The sequence below is a fragment of the Gobio gobio genome, assembly GCF_949357685.1.
Source record: "Gobio gobio genome assembly, chromosome: 8".
Lineage (NCBI taxonomy): Eukaryota > Metazoa > Chordata > Actinopteri > Cypriniformes > Gobionidae > Gobio > Gobio gobio.
The window spans coordinates 13041662-13062613 of record NC_137114.1 but is presented as its reverse complement, the minus strand read 5'-3'; the positions used below and the strand labels follow the sequence as shown (position 1 = coordinate 13062613).

General features: G+C 44.0%; 1 protein-coding gene across 1 annotated transcript in view; it reads right to left on the bottom strand.

Annotated features, from left to right (window-relative positions):
• dscamb (Down syndrome cell adhesion molecule b) overlaps positions 1-20952 on the bottom strand; it is a 230029-nt gene that overhangs the window by 72723 nt on the left and 136354 nt on the right. The window contains exons 5-6 of the mRNA XM_079824407.1: positions 15919-16197; positions 3285-3560 (exon numbers count right to left, since the gene is read on the bottom strand). Coding sequence (XP_079680533.1) covers positions 3285-3560; positions 15919-16197 — 555 coding nt within the window. The remainder of the gene's footprint in view (positions 1-3284; positions 3561-15918; positions 16198-20952) is intronic.

Here is a 20952-nt window from a genome sequence, read left to right as displayed (position 1 = left end):
CTCAATTCTCCCTCGCACACACAAACACACGTGCACGTCTGCGCGCAAGCATTAAAGGAATGTTTCAGCCGCTCCGCATCCAGCTTTACCCACGCTTGAAATTTGACAACTGTCAGCTTAAATGTCAAATTATACTTTTCTCCATGGTGGTATTGAGAGAATTAAGAAAAACTGAAGACTGAAAGTTCGTTAACCTTGTTATGTTGCCATAGTGATGAGTCGTTCATGAACGGTTCCGTCTGTCACGTGAAATCTGGTCAAAACTTCGAACAGACGATCTGACGGGTTTGAGAAGATCAAATACAGCCCGATACTAAAAAACAGACCCGGCGTCTATTTGAGACCGGCCTTTATTTACCCAAACCTGTCGTCACACCAGGCGTTTAAAAGAGACAGGCGTCTATTTGGGACTCGGCTATTATTTGAAGTTTTACGGTATAAAGAAAACATGCAGCACAAATTTTCTTCACACTTATTCCACAGTGTATATATAGTGTGTGTTTATATATATATATATATATATATATATATATATATATATATATATATATATATATATATATATATATATATATAGAGAGAGAGAGAGAGAGAGAGAGAGAGAGAGAGAGAGAGAGAGAGCGAGAGAGAGAGAGAGAGAGAGACTTTGTCCAAAAGCTGAAAAGTATATGGAGTTATAAACTTAAGAATGCATAAATGCACACAAAATAAATTGTTTGTTTAGGATTCTGCCCACTGAGGTCCCTTTATTGGGTTGGATTTTGATATCAACATATGTACCCTTTATTATGATTTCCCTCAATCATGTGCATGTGGTCCGGAAGATGATTGGATAAAAATAGCATTTGAAGTAGTGGTTTAAAGAACTAAATTCATTCATAAATGTCAAATATTAATTTGCATAACAGAGAGATTTGGGGGAGGGTGTTTGTTGAAACATTTGCATTAAGCGTAAACATCTAGCTAAAATCCTTTTTGTGTGTGTATATGTATTCAAAGTGAAAGTAAAAATGTTGTAATTTACTCTCCCAATTATTTTCTTTCTTTTGCTAGTGTATGATTTTACACAAGTTGTAAATGGACTAGGTTTTGTGGGGCTTTTTTTTCTTGACAGTATACATTATTATTCACATTTGTGGAAAAGAGAAACTCTGTCTTATAACGTTTTGTCTTTTATTAAAGAAAGAAAATGACATTGGGTTAAGGGCCTTTTACGCCGAGTGTGATTAAGCAATGAGAATGTAAGATGCAATGACGCTCTTGAATCGAAACGATAGATCGATCGTGGCGCTACAAAGCGAGATTTGTGTTGCTGCTGTACAATAGAACGTACATGAATTACAAATAGCAGATCTATACAGGTGGAGCTGGGGAAGGGGAAGGGTTTCTGAAAGCGTGCAGCACTGCTAAGACAAATGCTAACCAACTATTTGAAGGTTGAGCAGCGAGCTCACGGAGTGTGGGCAGTTACAGGCTTAAAAATGCATTCTCTGTCAGCGCCACCTATCGTGCAGGCGTGCATTACCCAAAGGTGATCAATCGTTTTGGTTTCAATGTAAAAGCACCGTTTGTCTAGCCTGACAAGCCAGACCCACATCAAGATGTTGGGTCTGGGAACACACCATTGGCAGGGCTCAATCCGAGGGGCGGGATAAACGGTTGTCCAACCAGAGCAATGAAGAAGGTGAAGCGGAGCTAGTTGATAGATTGAACTTTCGCAGTATCCGGTCGGAAAAACTCAGAACACATCTTCCTTTCTTAAGAATGACTTCAGTGCCGTTCTTTGTTCTTTTCTCAAAGAAAAGCTTCAAGTCTTCCAGAGTCGCGGCCAAAGCGTTTCGAAAGATTCAGCTTCTTTGTTTACAAGTAGCACGCCGAACTGCATCAACTCTGCCGTCATTATGTTTAGCCCGCCCACTGACTCCATACACGATGTGATTGGCCTGACCAGAGTTTGGTTTTTCCAGCTCGCAAGCCAACAGAGAGTTGCTAGACTACCCTGGCTGCAAATTAGATTTGCTGCCGCTAGGGTGCGTCTAGATTTCTAGGCTACCGTTTGTCACGATTTTCTTTTTCGTGTCAGGCTCAGTGTGAAAGGGCCTTTAGAATGAGATGAAGGTGTCAAAATGTTCATTTGTGGATGCATTAACTGTAATAACAAATTTGAAGATAATATATTTAGTTAAAGTAGATGCTTACACATAATGTAAAGAGGTCAAAAGAGATCCTCCCAAAACTGCATTTTATGTCCCGCAATGTTTGTCATATGTTATGTGTACTGGCTGCATATTTTTTGTAATTTAACACTTAAGACTGATTTATACTTCTGCGTCGAACCTACGGCGTAGGCTGTGTGTAGCGCAGGCGCAGCCTGATGAACACCTCTTCAAAAATGTAACAACGCGTCAATTCTACTCGGACTGAAAATGCTGTCATTGGTCTGCTAGAACCAAGCGGCAACCTCCCGCAGTTTCTCTTGAAGCCAATACGGAAGTGACTTAAACTACCATTCATCGACTGGCCGCTGGAGACAGGCTCAAGAAGGAGCAGAATCTCATTGAGCTCATGTTAAAATGCCCAACTTTAAAGAAAAAAACATGTTTACAGTCTGGGACAAATTGTGATTTTGGTCTATACGGCTAATTTTGCCCTTCATGACAACTGTGAGGGGGGTGATTTTTTTTTATAACTCATTCGTTTACATTATATAAAGCCTTAAAGTTCTGCATAATTAAGGGCGTGGCCATTTTGAGTGACAGGTGGATTGCCGTTTGTCTGCTGTCTGTTAGTCATCACATCACCTCAGCTCCACCCACGGGAGCCTCCCATTTTCAGTTATCCGGGTATTACGCTTCAAAACTGCTCTTCAGAATCCTATGGGTGACGTCACGGACACTACGTCCATATTTTTTTACAGTCTATAGCTCCTCCCCTTAATCTGCGATAGCATCATATTTCCTCATAAGCATTTCCGCTTGCGTATTATAAATGATCTGTTCTTCGATATTTAACAACTCAAGATATTTAGCCACCACCACTGCTGCTGCTTCTCCGACAACGTACACAACAAGCTGCTTCTTCTTCGGCTTTGTCTTGATACTGTGGGTTACACCATCAACATGCCTACTGCCTACTAGCGGCCTGCATGTGTAATTGCAACGCAGAAGTTTAAATGAAAACCGACGCATAGACTAGAAGCTACGCCATATGTCTGACGCAGAAGTATAAATCAGCCTTAACAAGTTTAACACTATTTCTTCTACTTCCTTCCAAGGTGGACTTACCTTCCAAGACGACCTGAACTAAGTCTTGGGTGGACATCTTGCCGTTTCGAGCAAAGCACTGATACGCTCCTCCATCACTCTTGGCCATTCCTTCCATCACCAGGTTCTCGTTGTTGATGCCCGTGATGCGCACGTTTATACCCTGATAGATCTTCTCACCGTTCCTGTACCAGGTGATGTCGTACTCGTCAGAGCCAGTCACACTGCAGAACAGAGACACCTGGCTACCCACGCTGCCTCTCACCTTCCGTGGGCTCACCACTGCTTTCAGAGGCTCTGGGGGTAGATGGAAACACACATACTTGCCCATTAAAACACTATTAAATAAAATGATTGTGTCTAAATTCATTTCGTCTTTATACAGACCATGTTCCTGAAAGGATTTGGACTAAAACTTTTGGTCATACTTTTTATTAGGTGTTCTTAACTACTATGTACTTACATCAAAAAATAAGGGCAATGTACGTATTGTGTTCATATTGTATTACAAAACACTTTGTGCTGCTATTGAGGTGGGATATGGGTAAAATTAGGGACAGGTTTGGTGGTATGGGTAGGTTTAAGGGTGGGTAAGGGGTAAGGGTCAACAGTGTAATTATAGATGTCATTACAGAAATTAATTACGGCTGTAATCACATGCAGGTATTTTAAAATATATATATACATGTATGTAAAAACAGTGCATCGTATCAAATTATTAATTGAAATGTTAGTATAGTAGTTAAAGACCAAATTTGTCATATTTTAATGCTACAGTAGATTCAATTTAGGAAGTCCTCATATTCAACTTCCTGGAAAAGAACAACAGAATGCTGCATGATGTCATGTGAACATAGCCAACCCAAGAATATACAGTAAATATTCACTTTTAAGCAAATAAAAAAACCATTGAGATCCTGTTTAGCAATCGTTTGCAGAGACAAGTGAGTAAAACACGGTAATGGATATTTTCTGTTGATACTGTACACCTTCAAAAAGTATAGCGTCCTTTATCTTTCGCAATTTGTTGCTTTGTTGAGAAACAAACACCAGCACAGCTAACGGCATATCAGATATATATGGAATTCCTTTATAATTGGAAGTCTGAGATATTGATATACTGTACAGCTTTGAGGGAACACAGCACAAGTAAAGCCTTGTTAACTAATAACAGCCCATCCAACCAATCGTGCTGTTAGCTAATTTGTGTACCTGCTAATCGTGCTCAACTTACATTTTTTGGCCAACAGCTACACTCAAAAAAAAAATCTTGTCTAAACATAAGATTTATGTATTTTAATTGTATATAAATTTCCCATCCATTTAGATTACATAATTTTAACATAAACAAATTAATACATTTAATGTGGTTCTTATATGTAAGTCATACATAAATGTAACAGGTAAGATTTATGTAACTGTATTGATAAACTGAATGGGATTCATATATGCCAGTTTTACGTAAATGAAACAGCTAAGATTTATGTAAAAGTGCACAGAAAAATGCCCATGTTAAATTAACACTTCGTAGTGTTCATGTGTGTGCTCACTACAGGGTTAAAGTACAATTGAAGCAGTGTTAAAGTTAATGAGATAATTGAGTGATGATTGAGCTTTAATGATGAACACCTGATTATAATGAGCAGAATCACTGACGGAAAGAGAAACACAAGAACTACAACTGACTTCAGCCACAGCCTTAGATAAAATCAACTGAAGATAAAAGAAGACATTAAATCTGAAGATATCAGCAGATGAGGATTAAACAACTCCACAAACAGCATTATCAGCTTCACGCATTACTAACCAGACTAACTTTATTTCTGTCATTTCTGTTTATAGTTTTGTTTGAAGTCACCATGCTGGAGATGAGTGTCTGCTTTAGTTGGGCTCTTGACCCTTAACTCTTCAACTTTAGTTTTTTTTCTGGCTCCTTTAACTGTGTGTTTATAAAGCACATTTGTGATGGCAAGGGAATCCAAGAGAATATCTTATCTGGTGATGTTGCTATTTATATATTGTTAATGACATCATCGTGTGGCTAAATCACTAATCTCATTCAGGGTCTAATCCTCAGGTTATAGTGGTACTGTGTTAATGGTTTTGTTTTTTATACATAATAGTTGCCATGTGATTCTACAGCACGAGTTACAGCACTGTTGTGGTAATCAAATAATATGCAGGATTTAAATCTATGGCATTGCTTAGATACACACAGACATCAAGAATCAATGTATGAATCTCAACAATGGTGACAATCAATTAAAAGCTTCATGCTGCAGTGCATGTTGGGTACCACCAATCAAACCCCCCATGTGTCCCAGCATGCATTGCGGCATGAATAAATTATGCATCTGAATTTTGACAAATTTTCTTTGATACTTACTAATTGCTTTTACTTTTGCTGTTTTTGTTGTGACATTTTAGTTGCTTGTTTTATGTTCAGAGTTGATCTGTTTATCTGAGTTTTTTTTTTTATTGTCACCATTGTAGAGAATCATACGCTGATTCATGATGTCTGTGTGTGTCTAAGTAATGCCGTAGATTAAAACCTTTTGTGCACTTTTTTTTTTTAATCTGGATATTATTCAATTAACACAACCGTCCTGTATCTTGTGCTGCATAATCACATGGCTAATACTATGAATACAACACAGTTAATAACACATTACCTCTATAACCAGCGAATTAGTGATTCAGGCCACTAGAAATAGCCAACATCACCTGATAATATTTTCTCTTGGATTCCCTTGAAATAACAAAAGTGCTTTATAAACACACAGTTAAAGGAGCCAGAGAAAAACTAAAGTTAAAAAGTTAAGGGTCAAGGGCCCAAATAAAGCAGACACTGATCTCCAGCATGGTGACTTCCAAGAAAACTATTATTTTCATTAAAACAGAAATTGCAGAAATAAAGTCAATCTGGTTAGTAATGTGTGAAGCTGATAATGCTGTTTGTGAAGTTGTTTAATCCTCATCTACTGATATCTTCAGAGATTTAATGTCTTCTTTTATCTTCAGTTGATTTCATCTAAGGCTGTGGCTGAAGTCAGTTGTAGTTCTTGTGTTTCTCTTTCCTTCAGTGATTCTGCTCATTATCATCAGGTGTTCATCATTACTCTCAATCATCACTCAATTATCTCATTAACTTGAACACTGCTTCAATGGTACTTTAACCCAGTTGTGGGCACACAAATGAACACATGTTCAGGAAGTGTTCATTTAACATGGGCGTTTTTCTGTGCACTTTTACATAAATCTTACCTGTTTCATTCACATATAACTGGTATATAGGTATAGGAATCACAATGAGTTTATCAATACAATTACACAAATCTTACCTGTTACATTTATGTATGACTTACATATATGAATCACATTAAGTTTATTAATTTGTTTATGTTAAAATTATGTAATCCAAATGCATGGAAAATTTATATGCAATTAAAATACATAAATCTTATGTTTAGACATGCATTTATTTTTTTATTTTTTATTTTTTTAGTGTAAAACATTTTTTTTAATTGTATTGAGTCTTATAGGAATCATTTACATGAACTGTTTCGGTTTTTAAAGGGCACATGAAAATTCAGATCAGAAGTTCTCATAGTTGTAACAATGTGAATGCTATACATGTTGAATAATGTCACTTTAAAACATGGGTTCTCATCTCTGGCCATCGAGATCCACATTCCTGCACAGTTTAGCTTCAACCCTAATCAAACACACCTGAACAAGCTAATCCGAAATCTCCCCCTAAACCCTCATTCACTATTCCCTTCGTTAATCCACTAATACAGTTTACTTGAAGGAGTGAATGGAAACGAGTGAATTCGGACAGACGTTGAGTGAACCTTGGGTGTACAATCGTTATTGCGGTGCATTGTGGGGCAGAATGAGTGCACTTGATAACGTCCACTAGGGTTTTGGACACCACTACAAATGGCTGTCCCCTCAAATAATGCCCTATTTGAGGGTATTGGAGGCAATTTCGGATTCAGCCAGAGATTGTCTTATTATTGGGAGATGCAAAGCCGAGGTCTGTGGCTTTTACCATTGGAAAAAGCGTAACGGCTCACTTGAATCACATGAGGCACCTCAACCTGTGATATAATGGCAGTGACATCAGTCGCCAGCGTTACAGTTTACTGATACTCAGTTTCTTGTGGATTAGCGATGTTCTATATTTGGAGTTATATCTCTAGTAAACGTAAAGTAGGACTGCAGTGTTTGTGTAATGTGCTTTACTGAGCAGTAAAAAGAGCGTGAATTGAAAACATTATTAAAAAACAGCCTATTGGGCATAAATAGCATTGCAGTCATAAATCATTACAATTCAAGTCTAATTCATTAGTTGAAACATGGAAGCCAAATAGAGAACACATTATTTTATTTATTGTTTAGTTATACAACAATTTAATACAATATTTATAATTAAATTATTAATTTTCTCTTTATTCTTTAAAATGCATTATATCAGCATCATAGTGCATGGCAGTCATAATAATTCAAGTCATATTATAACTGGTAAAATGGCGTCTGATTTAGATTCAGAAGCATGGCGTTAGTTCCCTTTCGTTCAGTCACTACGACGTACGTTAGTGACTAACGAATGGGGGTTTCGCTTAGAAGCCAATCATCTTCATCGTATTCAACAGCGCCCAATGGCAGAGCCAATGCCATGGGCATGCGGAATTTGCATGCGTAACTCCGCCCCACCTCGTGGGTATATAAGGAAGTACGCTGCGAACATCGCATTATGTTTCTGCTTTGGAGCCAAGAGGATCTCTTCACTCCTACAAGCCTGAATTCTGAAGTCTTCTCTTCAGTCTTCGAGAGACCAGCGGTTCTCCAGGGTGTTGGTGTTACGGCGCGTTCCAGCGATCTCATGCTGCCTGCCTGCTGATCTGTGCAGTGATCTGCAACAGCTGTGTGTGTGTTTCCCTGGGCGCTTCGGCACTCTGCAGAGCTTTCCTCTCACAAAAAGAGCTTGCGCGTGGCACGTCTTTTTCAAGACGGTTCGCCCGTGCACTTCCGGGTGCGATCGATCTCCGTTGCTGTCTATGGGCACATTCACTGCTCGACGTGTTTGGGCTTCAGCACGTTCGGGCAGTGTTTGTGGATGCGTCATGTTCCCACTGCGGGAACGTGACCATCGCGATGTTGCGGTCGAGACTCAGTGATCTCCGTGAGGAGAGAGAGTCCCCTCTGCCACACCCCAATCTACCGTCTCCGAGTGAGGCGGTACTTTGGCTGGTGGCCAGGGTGACCTGAGTGCGGTGCCGTGGTATTAAGAACCCCGACGATCATTCCTCGGGCCACGCCCCCTCTTGCACATTGCTTAAACCCGCGAGTGTTGGACTGAAACAGCGGCCCGTCTCTGACGCCTCGTTCGTTTCGTTCACGCTCCAGATAGCAGTGAGATGTCGATCGCCGCATCCCAAGGTGGGCTGGAGTCCTTTGGGGATGACGATTAGGAGTTGTGCTCCGCCTCCGGGTGTGTCAGCGCTGCCTGATCCGACCTAAGGTTGACAGCCATGATATCTCGGGCAGCCGCGAGTCTCGCGCTGGTGTGGAACTCCGCCCAGTCGCGAGTGCTCGTGGTTGCGCGATTGGTTTTTGGGGACGGCACCCGACAGCTGTTGGGCCCCGCCCCCAATGCCTTTCGCTCCCGAGGTGCATGAGGAGATCACGCGGTCCTGGAAGTCCCCGTACTTCCCGCGATCGTTTGGTGGCCTCCTCCGCCTTCTCTGCCCTTGATGGGGCCGCGGCCTAGGGTACACTGGGGCCCCCTCACCCCCACTGTTGAACTCTCTGTTGCGCACTACGGTGTCCACAGAGGGCTTGACGTGGCGTGGTGTGGCTGTCCTAAGCACCCTCCCAAAGCCTGTGGGCTCGTCTACTTCGGTGGCGTGGTCCTGCAGAGCTACGGGCAGGCCGCCGCCCCTTTGCACATGCACAAGGGTGGAGCCGACCCAGGGCTCTTCATTGAGCTGCGTGCCGCGACTGATCCCGCCCCCGGGCGGTGAAGGTGGCCACACGCTCCCTGGGTCGGGAGATGTCCACAGCTGTGGTCCGGGAGAACACCTGGCCTTACCTGGTGATTTGGAGGACGTTGAGTGGGCCCGCCCCCTCAACTCACCCATATCCCAGGCTGGCCTCTTCGGCGGCGCGGCTGGGAACTGCGCCCAACAGTTCTCGGCCGCCCCAGAGCAGACTGAGGCTGTAACACGTACTGCCCCGGCGGCCAGCTGCTGCACCAGCCGCCGGCTCAGTCGCCTCAGTCCGCTCGCCGCCGAGGGCGCCCTCCCTCTTCCCGCCCGGCCCCAGCAGCAGCCTTAACCTGGGCCGCGCCGTGGAGGTGGTTGAGGATGTCGCCCAGTCCGCTCCCCAGCCTGGTTAAACGCCACGCTGGAGGTGGACAACTCAGAGATGGGTTCCAGTTCTTCCCAGGGGATGGTAGCAGGGCCTCTCCTTCCCCCGGTGGAGGGCCGGGGGAAAATCCTTCCGCTGCTGGCCCCCGGGCTAGCAGCGCTTGGGAAGAACTCATGTTCCTGTCTCTGAGGACCCAGAGACCGGTGATGACAGTGCGCGCCACCCACGGGTCCCGCCACTCGCATCCCTCTCTGTCGCCAGCCTCCTGGCAGAGCAGACCCCAGTGGAACGCGCGTCCTTCCCTGGTCTCCTCTGTCAGGACGCAGCCGTTAACCGCACCCCCACACCGGGACGCCCAACAGCCTCCCTTGTCCGGGTCGGTAACGCTGCATCGCTGCCCCACTCCGGGTACACCTGTAGTCCGATTGACCCCGCTGGTGCAGTTCCTGGGAGCCTGGCTTCAGATTCCAGGGCTGTCCCGCTGGGTCGCGTAAGACAGTCAGGTGCGGCTACGCGATTCAGTTCGCGCAGGTTCCTCCCTGCTTCCGGGGAGTCCGTTCCACTATGATCGGGGCTAATGCCCCCGTCATGCGAGCGGAGGTTGCCACCCTACTGGCGAAGGGTGCGATCGAACCTGTCCCTCCAGCCGAGGTGAATTCCGGGTTTTACAGCCCGTACTTCATTGTACCCATAAAGACCGGTGGGCTTGACCGATCCTGGACCTGCGCGTCTTGAACCGTTACCTCCACCGGTTTCCGTTCAAGATGTTGACAGCGAAACGCCTTTTCGAATGCGTTCGTCCAGACGATTGGTTGCAGCGATCGACCTGAAGGACGCCTACTTCCATGTCTCCATTTTACCTTGACACAGACCGTTCCTACGGTTTGCTTTCAAGGGGCGGGCATATCAGTACGCAGTTCTACCATTCGGGCTATCTCTGTCCCCTCGCGTCTTTACGAAGATTGCCGAGGCAGCCCTTGCGCCCCTTCGGCAGCACGGGGTTCGCATCCTGAATTACCTCGACGACTGGCTCATACTGGGTCACTCTCGAGAGCAGGTTTGCGGACACAGAGATTTGGTGCTCCATCACCTAGCCCGTCTGGGCCTTCGGGTCAACTGGGAGAAGAGTAACTTTGCCCCGCGCAGAGGATCTCTTTTCTCGGTATGGATCGACTCGGTCGCCATGTGCGCGCAGCTTTCGAGCGAGCGCGCGCAGTCTCTGCTGACTTCCCTTCGACAAGTCGAGGGCAAGAGTGCGGTTCCACTGAAACTGTTTCAGAGGCTCCTGGGGCATATGGCATCTGCAGCCGCGGTAACGCCGCTCGGATTGCTTCATATGAGACCGCTTCAGCACGGGCTACGCGATCGAGTCCCGAGATGGGCATGGCGGTCTGGCACGCTCCGGGTACAAGTGACTCGGGCCTGCTTACAGACTCTCTCCCCGTGGTCGAACCTCAGCTTTCTACGGACCCGAGTGTCCTTAGAACGAGTTTCCAGGCATCTTGTTGTATCAACAGATGCATCATCCACGGGCTGGGGTGCCATGTGCAATGGACAAGCAGCCACGGGCTCCTGGATAGGACCCCAGCGCCTTCTGCATGTCAATTGCCTCGAGTTGCTGGCAGTACGGTTCGCCCTGCACCGCTTCCGAGTGTTGCTGAAGGGTCAACATGTACTAGTCAGGACAGACGACACGGCCGGGCGGTCTACGCTCCCGCCGTATGTCTCAACTCGCCCGCCATCTCGTTTTTTGGAGTCAGAAGCATCTGAGGTCCCTTCATGCTGTCCACATCCCGGGGGTCCTGAACCGTGCAGCCTACGAGCTCACGGCTTCAGCCACTTCCTGGAGAATGGAGACTCCATCCCCAGACGGTCCAGCTGATATGGGAACGGTTCGGCGACGCACAGGTAGTCCTGTTGCCTCCCAAGACTCTTCCCATTGCTCCCTGTATTATTCCCTGACCTATGGTCGGCACGGATGCACTGGCGCACAGCTGGTCGTCGGGGCTACGCAATTATGCGTTTCCCCCAGTGAACCTTCTCGCACAGGTTCTGTGTAAGATCAGGGAGGACAAGGAGCAGGTCATGTTGGTCGCCCCGTTGGCATGGCCGGACCTGGTTCTCAGAACTGCTACTCCTTGCGACAGCCCCTCCCTGGCCTATTCCTCTGAGACTCCTCACTCAGAGACGGGGCACCTTTTGGCACCCGCGTCCAGCGTTCTGGAAGCTCCACGTGTGGCTTCTGGACGGGACGCGGCTGGTTTGAGTAGCCTCCACCTGCGGTGGTCGCTACCATCACTTCCGCTAGGGCAGAGTCTACATGACACCTCTATGCGTTGAAGTGGGACCTCTTCGTCACATGGTGCTCTTCCCGCCAGGAAGACCCCTGGAAATGCCCGATCGGGTCTGTGCTTCGTTTCTCCAGGAGGGGGTGGGACGAAGGCTGTCTCCTTCCACCCTTAAGTGTACGTGGCCGCAATATCTGCCTACCACGATCTCCTGGGAGACAATAAGGTAAGTAGCAGCACGACCTGATCATCAGGTTCCTGAGGGGGGCGAGGAGACTGAATCTTCCTCGCTCTCCTCTCGTTCCCTCTTGGGACCTCTCAGTAGTCTTAAGTGCTCTGTAGAGGCCTCCCTTGAGCCTTTGCGGTCGGCCGAGATTAAGCTCTTGTCTATGAAGACTGCTCTGCTGACCACATTGGCCTCGCTTAGAGGGTCGGGGACCTGCAAGCATTTTCGGTTGACGAAGCGTGCCTTGAGTTCGGGCCGGCTAACTCTCACGTGATCCTGAGACCCCGGCCCGGATATGTGCCCAAGGTTCCCACCACTCCGTTCCAGAGATCAGGTGGTGAACCTGCAAGCGCTGCCTTTGGAGGAGGCAGACCCAGCCTTGGCATTGCTCTGTCCAGTACGCGCTCTCCGCGCCTACGTAGACATGACGCAGTGTTTCAGGACCTCAGACCAGCTCTTTGTCTGTTATGGTGGAGAGCGGAAGGGAAGTGCTCTCTCAAAGCAGAGGTTGTCTCACTGGATAGTGGACACCATTGTTTTGGCATACCAGCAGCAAGGCCGACCATGTCCCCTTGGTGTGAGGGCACACTCCACCCGGAGTGTGGCCTCCTCTTGGGCTCTAACGCATGGCGCCTCGCTAACAGACATCTGCAGAGCTGCAGGCTGGGCGACACCCAACACATTCGCCAGATTCTACAATCTCCGAGTGGAGCCAGTGTCCGACTTTGTACTCGCCCCCCCGAGGGGCCGGTAATGGACCACGCTCAGGTGTCTTCGCTTGCTCGCCATTCCACTCCCATGACTGGATACGTGCGATATTTTCCTCAGGTGAGCTCCCCGAGAGCCCTGAGCTCCTCCAGCACTGTCGACGCCGACATCAGTTCAGTCTGCCCTTTCGAGCCCAGACCCTCATGTCCGGCCAGGTGCTCCGTGTGCATGGTTCCCCTCTGGCGACCCCCACACGAGTATTCCCACCGTAAGCCTCCTCAGTGAGCAGGTGTCTTCCCTTGGCAAGTCCCTGCCACCCCTAGGGTTAAAAATCCACCTTCGGCTGGTACCCTAGAGATCTTCCATATGCAACCCTCAGCGGGTCATATGTGTATTCTCTAAGTCCTCCCTACGGTAGGCACCTTGGCATTCCCTCACTGGGATATGCTTCCCAGTGTACCTTGGTAATCCTGTGATAAGTGGGAGTCCTAGGGCCTTAAGTGGCGGGATCTCACACTTACGCAGGGCACTGGATGACAGCTGAGTGGCGCTGTTTTACAGGTTCCCCCATTCGTTAGTCACTAACGTACGTCGTAGTGACTGAACGAAAGGGAACGTCCGGTTACGTATGTAACCCTCGTTCCCTGAGGAGGGAACGGAGACGTACGTTTCCTTAGCCACGTCAGCTGTGCTGCCTGGAACGCGGAGTTCAGTCTTGGCTCCTGCAGCAGTAACATAATGCGATGTTCGCAGCGTACTTCCTTATATACCCACGAGGTGGGGCGGAGTTACGCATGCAAATTCCGCATGCCCATGGCATTGGCTCTGCCATTGGGCGCTGTTGAATACGATGAAGATGATTGGCTTCTAAGCGAAACCCCCATTCGTTAGTCACTAACGTACGTCTCCGTTCCCTCCTCAGGGAACGAGGGTTACATACGTAACCGGACGTTTTCATTGTTATGCTGATGATACTCAGCTCTATATTTCTTTGTGCCCTGACGAAACTTACCAATTCACAAGATTAACGGAATGCATAGCTGATATAAAAAATTGGATGACTAGTAATTTCCTGCTACTTAATTCTGAAAAAAATGAATTTTTAATTACTGGACAAAAAACCTCTGCACTTAGTAACCCAGAATACTCTCTAACACTTGATGGCTGCTCTGTCAAGTCCTCGTCGTCAGTGAGGAACCTGGGTGTGCTCATTGATAACAATCTTTCATTTGAAAGCCACGTTTCTAGCATCTGTAAAACTGCATCTTAAAAATATATCTAAATTACAACACATGCTTTCTATGCAAAAGGCTAAACAGTTAGTTCATGACCTCATGACCTTATTGTAATGCTCTACTGGGTGGTTGCCCTGCTCGCTTAATAAAAAAAACTCCAGCTGGTCCAAAACGCAGCAGCTCGAGTTCTTACTAGAACCAGGAAGTATGACCGTATTAGCCCGGTTCTGTCAACACTGCATTGGCTCCCTATTAAACATTGTATAAACTTTAAAATCTTGCTAATTACTTACAAAGCACTAAATGGTTTAGCTCCCCAGTACTTGAGACGAGCTCTTAACACATTACACTCCATCACGTTTATATTGCGGCCTCAGAACTCTGGCCAGTTGATAATACCGAGAATATTGAAATCAACTGCAGGCGGTCGATCCTTTTCTTATTTAGCACCTAAACTCTGGAACAGTCTTCCTAGCATTGTGCGGGAAGCAGACACACTCTGTCAGTTTAAATCTAGACTAAAAACACATCTCCTTACTATGGCATACACATAGTACATTATCAATTTATATTATTCAAATCAGTTAAATGATTGTGAGGCTGCATTAACTAGGTCAACCGGAACCGGGGACACTTCCCATAACACCTGATGTACTCGAACACCTGAGTTCATAAGAAGAATGGCATCTACACTAATATTAGTCTCTCTGTTTATCCCAAGGTTTACTGTAGTCAGCCGGATCCAGATCAGATGGTGGACCTGCACCTAGACGTGACAAACGCAGCCCTAAAGTGTCTGCTGAGACCGTGTCTACTAGATTCTCCCCTGTGAAGGCCTCATCCACACGACATCCAGTGGCACAGATCCTCAACAAACCCGTCTCTGGCGTGATGACTCCGATCTTCAATCAGATGGAACTGGACAAATACTCTGAATGTTCTGATCTAATATGACTTCTGACCTGTAATGTTGCCTGAATCATAATCATACACTTTTCGTTGGCCAGACCAGAACTGGACTGAGCCTGGTTACTCCCAAGGTTTTTTTCTCCATTCTGTCACCTGATGGAGTTTTAGTTCCTTGCCACCGTCGCCTCTGTCGCCTTTGGCTTTTGGCTTGCTTAGTTGGGGACATTAAATATTCAACTATATTACTGATCCACCCGCATTGACACTATATGATAATTGAACTGAGCTGGACGATGACATCACTGTTTTCTCTAGAGCTGCTGTACAGCTGTTGAAAAATTCTGTTGCATTATTTTCCTGTTTAACCCTGTGAAGCTGCTTTGAAACAATCGGCATTGTAAAAAGCGCTGTATAAATAAAGGTGACTTGACTTAAAACCTGAAAGCCAGAGAAAGAAAATATTGATATGGTTTATTTTCTTTAGACAATATATCACTCAATATTACACAACGCCTATTATTAAATACTACTACACATTTGCTGGTGGTAATGCCATAAATGAGTCCTACTTGTCATGACATTGCTTACTCTGCCTTCTCTTTAAAAAAATCGACATATAGTTCCCAACGAAAGTTTTGTATAGTGTAAAACGTTGAAGTCTAGCGAACAGTTTGACAATTAATTAAATGATAAGCTATTTCCTCACAAAAGCTGTTCATTCAGTCTAGTGAAGCCTGTCTCCTTCCCTATGTAGTGCCAAAGCCGGAGCATTAGCTTTAGCCGTTATGGTTTTTTGGCTAAAGGTTGCAGGCTTGCCTTCCAGTGGCTTTGCAACAGGCTTTTGGAGCTAAACTCTGGAGGAAAGTGGATCTCAAGGGCAAGAGTTGAGAACGCCTGCTTTAAAGAAAACTTACGTTTGACCACCAGCCGTCCGACCACTTTGGCATTTCCGAAGCTGTTCCACACCTCACACACATAACTGCCTCCGTCACTGGGTCTTGTGGCCTCGATGAGAAGGCCCGATACACTCTGGTGGTAGCGGCTGTCTGATTCTAAGGGGCTGTTGTCTCTTAGCCAGCGATACCTGGGTGGGGGGTGACCGGACGCTTTACATGGGAGCTCCACCCGGTGTCCCACCATAACCTCCCTCCGTTCAAACCCATCCAGAATCACAGGAGCGGAGTCCACAGGTTCTAAAAGAGAGTGAGAGAAAATCCATTTTCTTATATAGCAGTGGGAAAGGAGGTCTACGTCTACCCATTCATTCCATATGTTCTAATGCAATTACTACAATCTGATCTTTTGGAAACATGTGAGACATGGAAACATGGAAATAAACTACAAAAAATATAATTTATGGCAGTCAGAAGAGAGAAAAATGTCAAATTTATAGTTGCTGTATTAGAAACTCAATTGCAGCAATGCTAGTTGATGTTAGTTGATAATTTTGTAATGTAATGAAATTGTAACATACACAGTAAAGTGTAATAAATGTATTTTATTGCAACTGGTGCAGAAATGCTTTGCGGAAATGCGTCATCACAGTCTGTGAAAAGGTTTCATACAAAGTATGAAACTCTGGTCTTAAAGGTCCACTGAAGTGCCTTGAAACATATTGAATAGCTCCTCCCCTTTTTTAAAATAGCCAATAGCGTTATGTTTACAACTTCATTTGCCCCAATGGAAAGCATATTTACACTGTCTGAATCTTTCCCTATCCCCTTTATAGTGCACTTTGTGCCATTCACCATGTAGAAAATGTGTAAATAATTAACCGTCCGATATCAGCCGCAGGTTCAGCATCTATTAATAATCTAGGGGGCGGGGCTTCAGATTCTAGAGAGCATTTGATTGGACAGAAAATCTGATGACAAGCTGAAGTGCAGTGTGATGTCATAAAAATCATTGATCCTTATTGGCAGAAGTGAGAGACTGTATGTTTTTAACGCTTTTATCTTCTAAATGCAAATCTTGTCGTTGTTTTGGAGCACAGCATATAGATAACAGTAAGGTTAACATATTCATACTAAAAAACTTCAAAGTTTGATTTCATGGGGACTTTAAAAGGACATTATAGCCACTAGTAAAGGACTCGGGACAGTGCTCGTTCTTGTGGTGCCATCTGCCAATCAGCCTTTTCATGACATAATTTTCCAGTGGTTCCAAAGTAATTCGTCCCATAATTTATGGCTCAGGTTATTCAAAACAACCTGGCTTCAGATCGGAGTAAGCTGCCATGATCAAACTGTGAATTTAAAATTGAGCACTTCTCAGTCAGCCAAGCAAATACTACTGAGATGAATGAGAATCCAGGTATTATAGACGGCAAACGTACTGTATGTCAATTATGCTTCAAATCCTAATGAACATGCTTACATTTAAGCCATGCTTTCGATCCTGGTTTTAATTTAAATTTAAGATTCCTTATTCCTGTTGCTCCATAATTTTAAACTCAATTTAAGTCTCAATTAGGGATTAACTCTACATTTACATATGAGGAGTTTTAAATAATAAAAAAAAATCACCTACAATTAAAATACTGTTTGTTGCTGACCGAACGAAGACAGAAACATTGGGTGTGGCGTCAGGTCTCCGAGAGGTGCTTATTACAGATAAACATGAAAATAAAAACATATTTTAAAGTGTGAGGGCCATGGCTGCCTGCCCGCCTGTCCAGGGCGCAGCTCCAGCGGTCACCTCAGACAAAGAGTAAAGGAGAGGTTGATCATGTAACAGCAGCGGTGATTAGGTGAGAGCCAGTGATCACGCGCCTCTCCTTTTTCATGCCTGTTTCATGCGAGACTCATGCAACAGTATCCAACTTCAGAGCAGTTTCACAGCAGTTTCAGGGTACCAGTTTTCTCAAGCCAGGAGTTAGGGTGGAGACTATAGCCTCATTAATGTTAGGGTTAGTGAGGTGTGGTTAGGCATTTGCTAAGGTGAAGCTTACCGGCACAGGATGTAGAATCCAACGTCGGTCAGACGTGAAAATGAAAGTCTAAATCCAACGTTTGTTTCCATCATTGGGCAGACGTCGAATTTTGGTTGGAATAAACACCAAAATAAAAATAAAATCAACGTAAAAAAAAGTTGAACTGCATGGCAGTACACTTATTACTGGCCAGATTGATTTACAGTCATTACAGAATTACAGTAACAGAGATTTAAATGTTTGGTTGAAAATGTTTCGTTTGAAGTCACCATTATGGTGATTAGTGTTTTCTTTACTTGTCCAGTTTGACTTTTGACTTTCTAACATTGGTTTTTCTCTTGCTGCTGTAACTGTGTTTGTTATGGCCAGAACAGCAAAATAATTGTTTTCATATGTTATTGGCTACTTAATGATGATCTAATCCGAGGGATTGTGCACCAAAAAGTTTTAAAAACACACACAGACATTAAAGAAACAGTGTATGTACATGTACTCAATAACGGTGACATGCTTTATATCGCAGTGAATTCTGGGTTCATCATACAAAACTCTAAAATCTATGGCTCCCAGAATGCATTGTGGCATTAAGCATGTCACCATTGTTGAGATTATGCTGATTATTAATGTCTGAGTCCAATAGATCCTGATCAAATTGTTTAGTGGACAATGTAGAATTACAGACTTGCTATAATTGGTAAAACAAAATGATTGTGTATCAAAAGATTAGATTTTGGATGATGATTATGTATTTATCATCAAGTAGACAATATCATCTGATTACATTTTCTCTTGCTTTTCTTGCCATAACAAGTACGGTTATAGCAGCCAGAGAAAAAACAAATGTTAAAAAGTCAAGTCAAACAACCCAACTAAAGCAACATAAAACATCAACAACAAAACCTCTTTTAATTCTCAATAAGAACTTCTGTAGTCGTCTGACAGAAATAAAGTCAATCTGGTTATTAATAAGTGAAGCTGGTCCTTCGTCCTTTTTTTGCAGTGCGATGCTTATTCCAAACCAAAATTCAATGTCTATTGACACAACGTTGGGTTTAGACGTCAATATGACGCCATTTTTTGGTTGAAAATTCCTGATGGAAAAACACATTGACGTACTGTGCTTGCTGGGTATAGGTGTAGGAAAGTTAGCGTTAGTGGTGGGGGCAGGTTAGGCAATCGTCAGCTCAGGTCTAAGACTGGCCTGGCACTGCTGTCCTGAAACTGCTGTCACATATGCCACAGAGGCTCTGCAATTGGACATTTCAACTCATGAGCAGTCTGGCTGCAGGGCATCGATTAAATGGGGAGGGTGGCGCTGTCACGAGTGGAAGGTAGTCACTCCACAAATCATACCTGTTGCTTTTTTGTTATTTGACTTTTTCCCCCATAAATGATGCTGCTTTATTAATCCATTTAGTGAAAAAATAAATATCAAGGCTTGTGAAATCCATAAGTGCTGCTGCAATGTTTTCTCTGTCTGCTTGATTCTAACAGTCACTCAGTAACAGTAGCAATTGATAAAGAAGTTGACATTTTACACATTTCCTTTAGAGAGAGAGAGTTTCATCAATCAAAAAGGAAATGGAATATTAACATTGTTGCTGTTTAATTACAATGGCAAATCCATCGTGAGGGACAAAATAAACCGTAGAGTAAACTCTAATCCATGTTTTGTTCATCTGTGTTTAAAAATAAGTGGTGCATCACACCTAGATCAACAAATCCTTGATTAGCTCTAAACTTTGCTTAATTCAATCTTTATCGGTGCAACCCACCCATTAAGTCTTGTTTTCTGGAAGAAAAAAAATTATGTTTAGGATAAGAACAAAAATATCTAAATATTGAAAAGGAAAAAAAAATAAATGTCTTAACCATTGACATTTTTTCTTGTTTTAAGCATAAACTTCATATTTTGATACAAATGTGTTATTGATTAAAGAATTTATACAGTAGGTAACTGTATTGGAAAAAAGACAAAAATAGTAAGATTTTTTTTTTGCTAATGTCACATTATAAAGTATTATAAATGTGTGATTTGGTATAAATTCATACAATCTGACTCATACAAAAGCAAATCTTTTGAAGGTATAGAGTCACCATAAGGGCCAGCCTTAACCAATCCCCTAAAACTAAACCTCGGGAGCGAGCAGATTGTACAAAAACATACGAGCGAGATCTCACAAATTCAAAGAAATTTTCAACCAATTCAGCAAATGGTAAAATAGTTAGAGTGCACTGGGTTGCCTTGTCAAAAATTCCTGTATATTAAGCATCAAACATGTTTTAATTGGCTGACTGTGACATTAGCAGCATTTCTCCTTCTAGTTACAGACAGATAAAGTATTTGTTGACTAAAGTTTTCATCATGTGACTCGGTGCCCTTTAACTATGACAAGGGCTTGACATTAACTTCTTTGCTCACCAGCCACTGTGGCTAATGGTTTTCCAAAGTTACTAGCCACTCAGCATTTTCACTGGCCACAATTTTGAAATTGCCATATAGATATTTTTTATATTATCTCATAATTTGGCAGCAGGTTTATTAGGCTGCTGTCACTTTAAGATTTGACGCACTGATCCATTATACTGTCACACATACTTTTTCTTTCTCAACTGTTTACGTTCACTTAAAACATATCTGACTGTGTTTACATGCCAAGAATACTTGCCAAGACCGGCATTTTGACATTATTTTGTGTGTATTTGACTGTTTAAGTGCAATAAGCAGCGAAAAAGAGCTAAATTTAGTAGTGGGAGGTAGCTTTATGTGCACACAAAATCTGCGGGAATGATTACAATTATGCACAATACACACAATCCCACGCCGAAATTCAAGCCCTGTAACAGCAACAATATTCATCCAAAGCAAATTAAAAGAGTGAGTGAGGGAAGGCGGGTTTGTGTGTAACTCGCTGTCGGAGAGATGAGAGAGCGAGAGAGAACAGCTGTGTATCATGTGTCTATTCAGATGGAATAATTATTGGAAGTGTTTCAGATATTTCAGTATCAATATGTA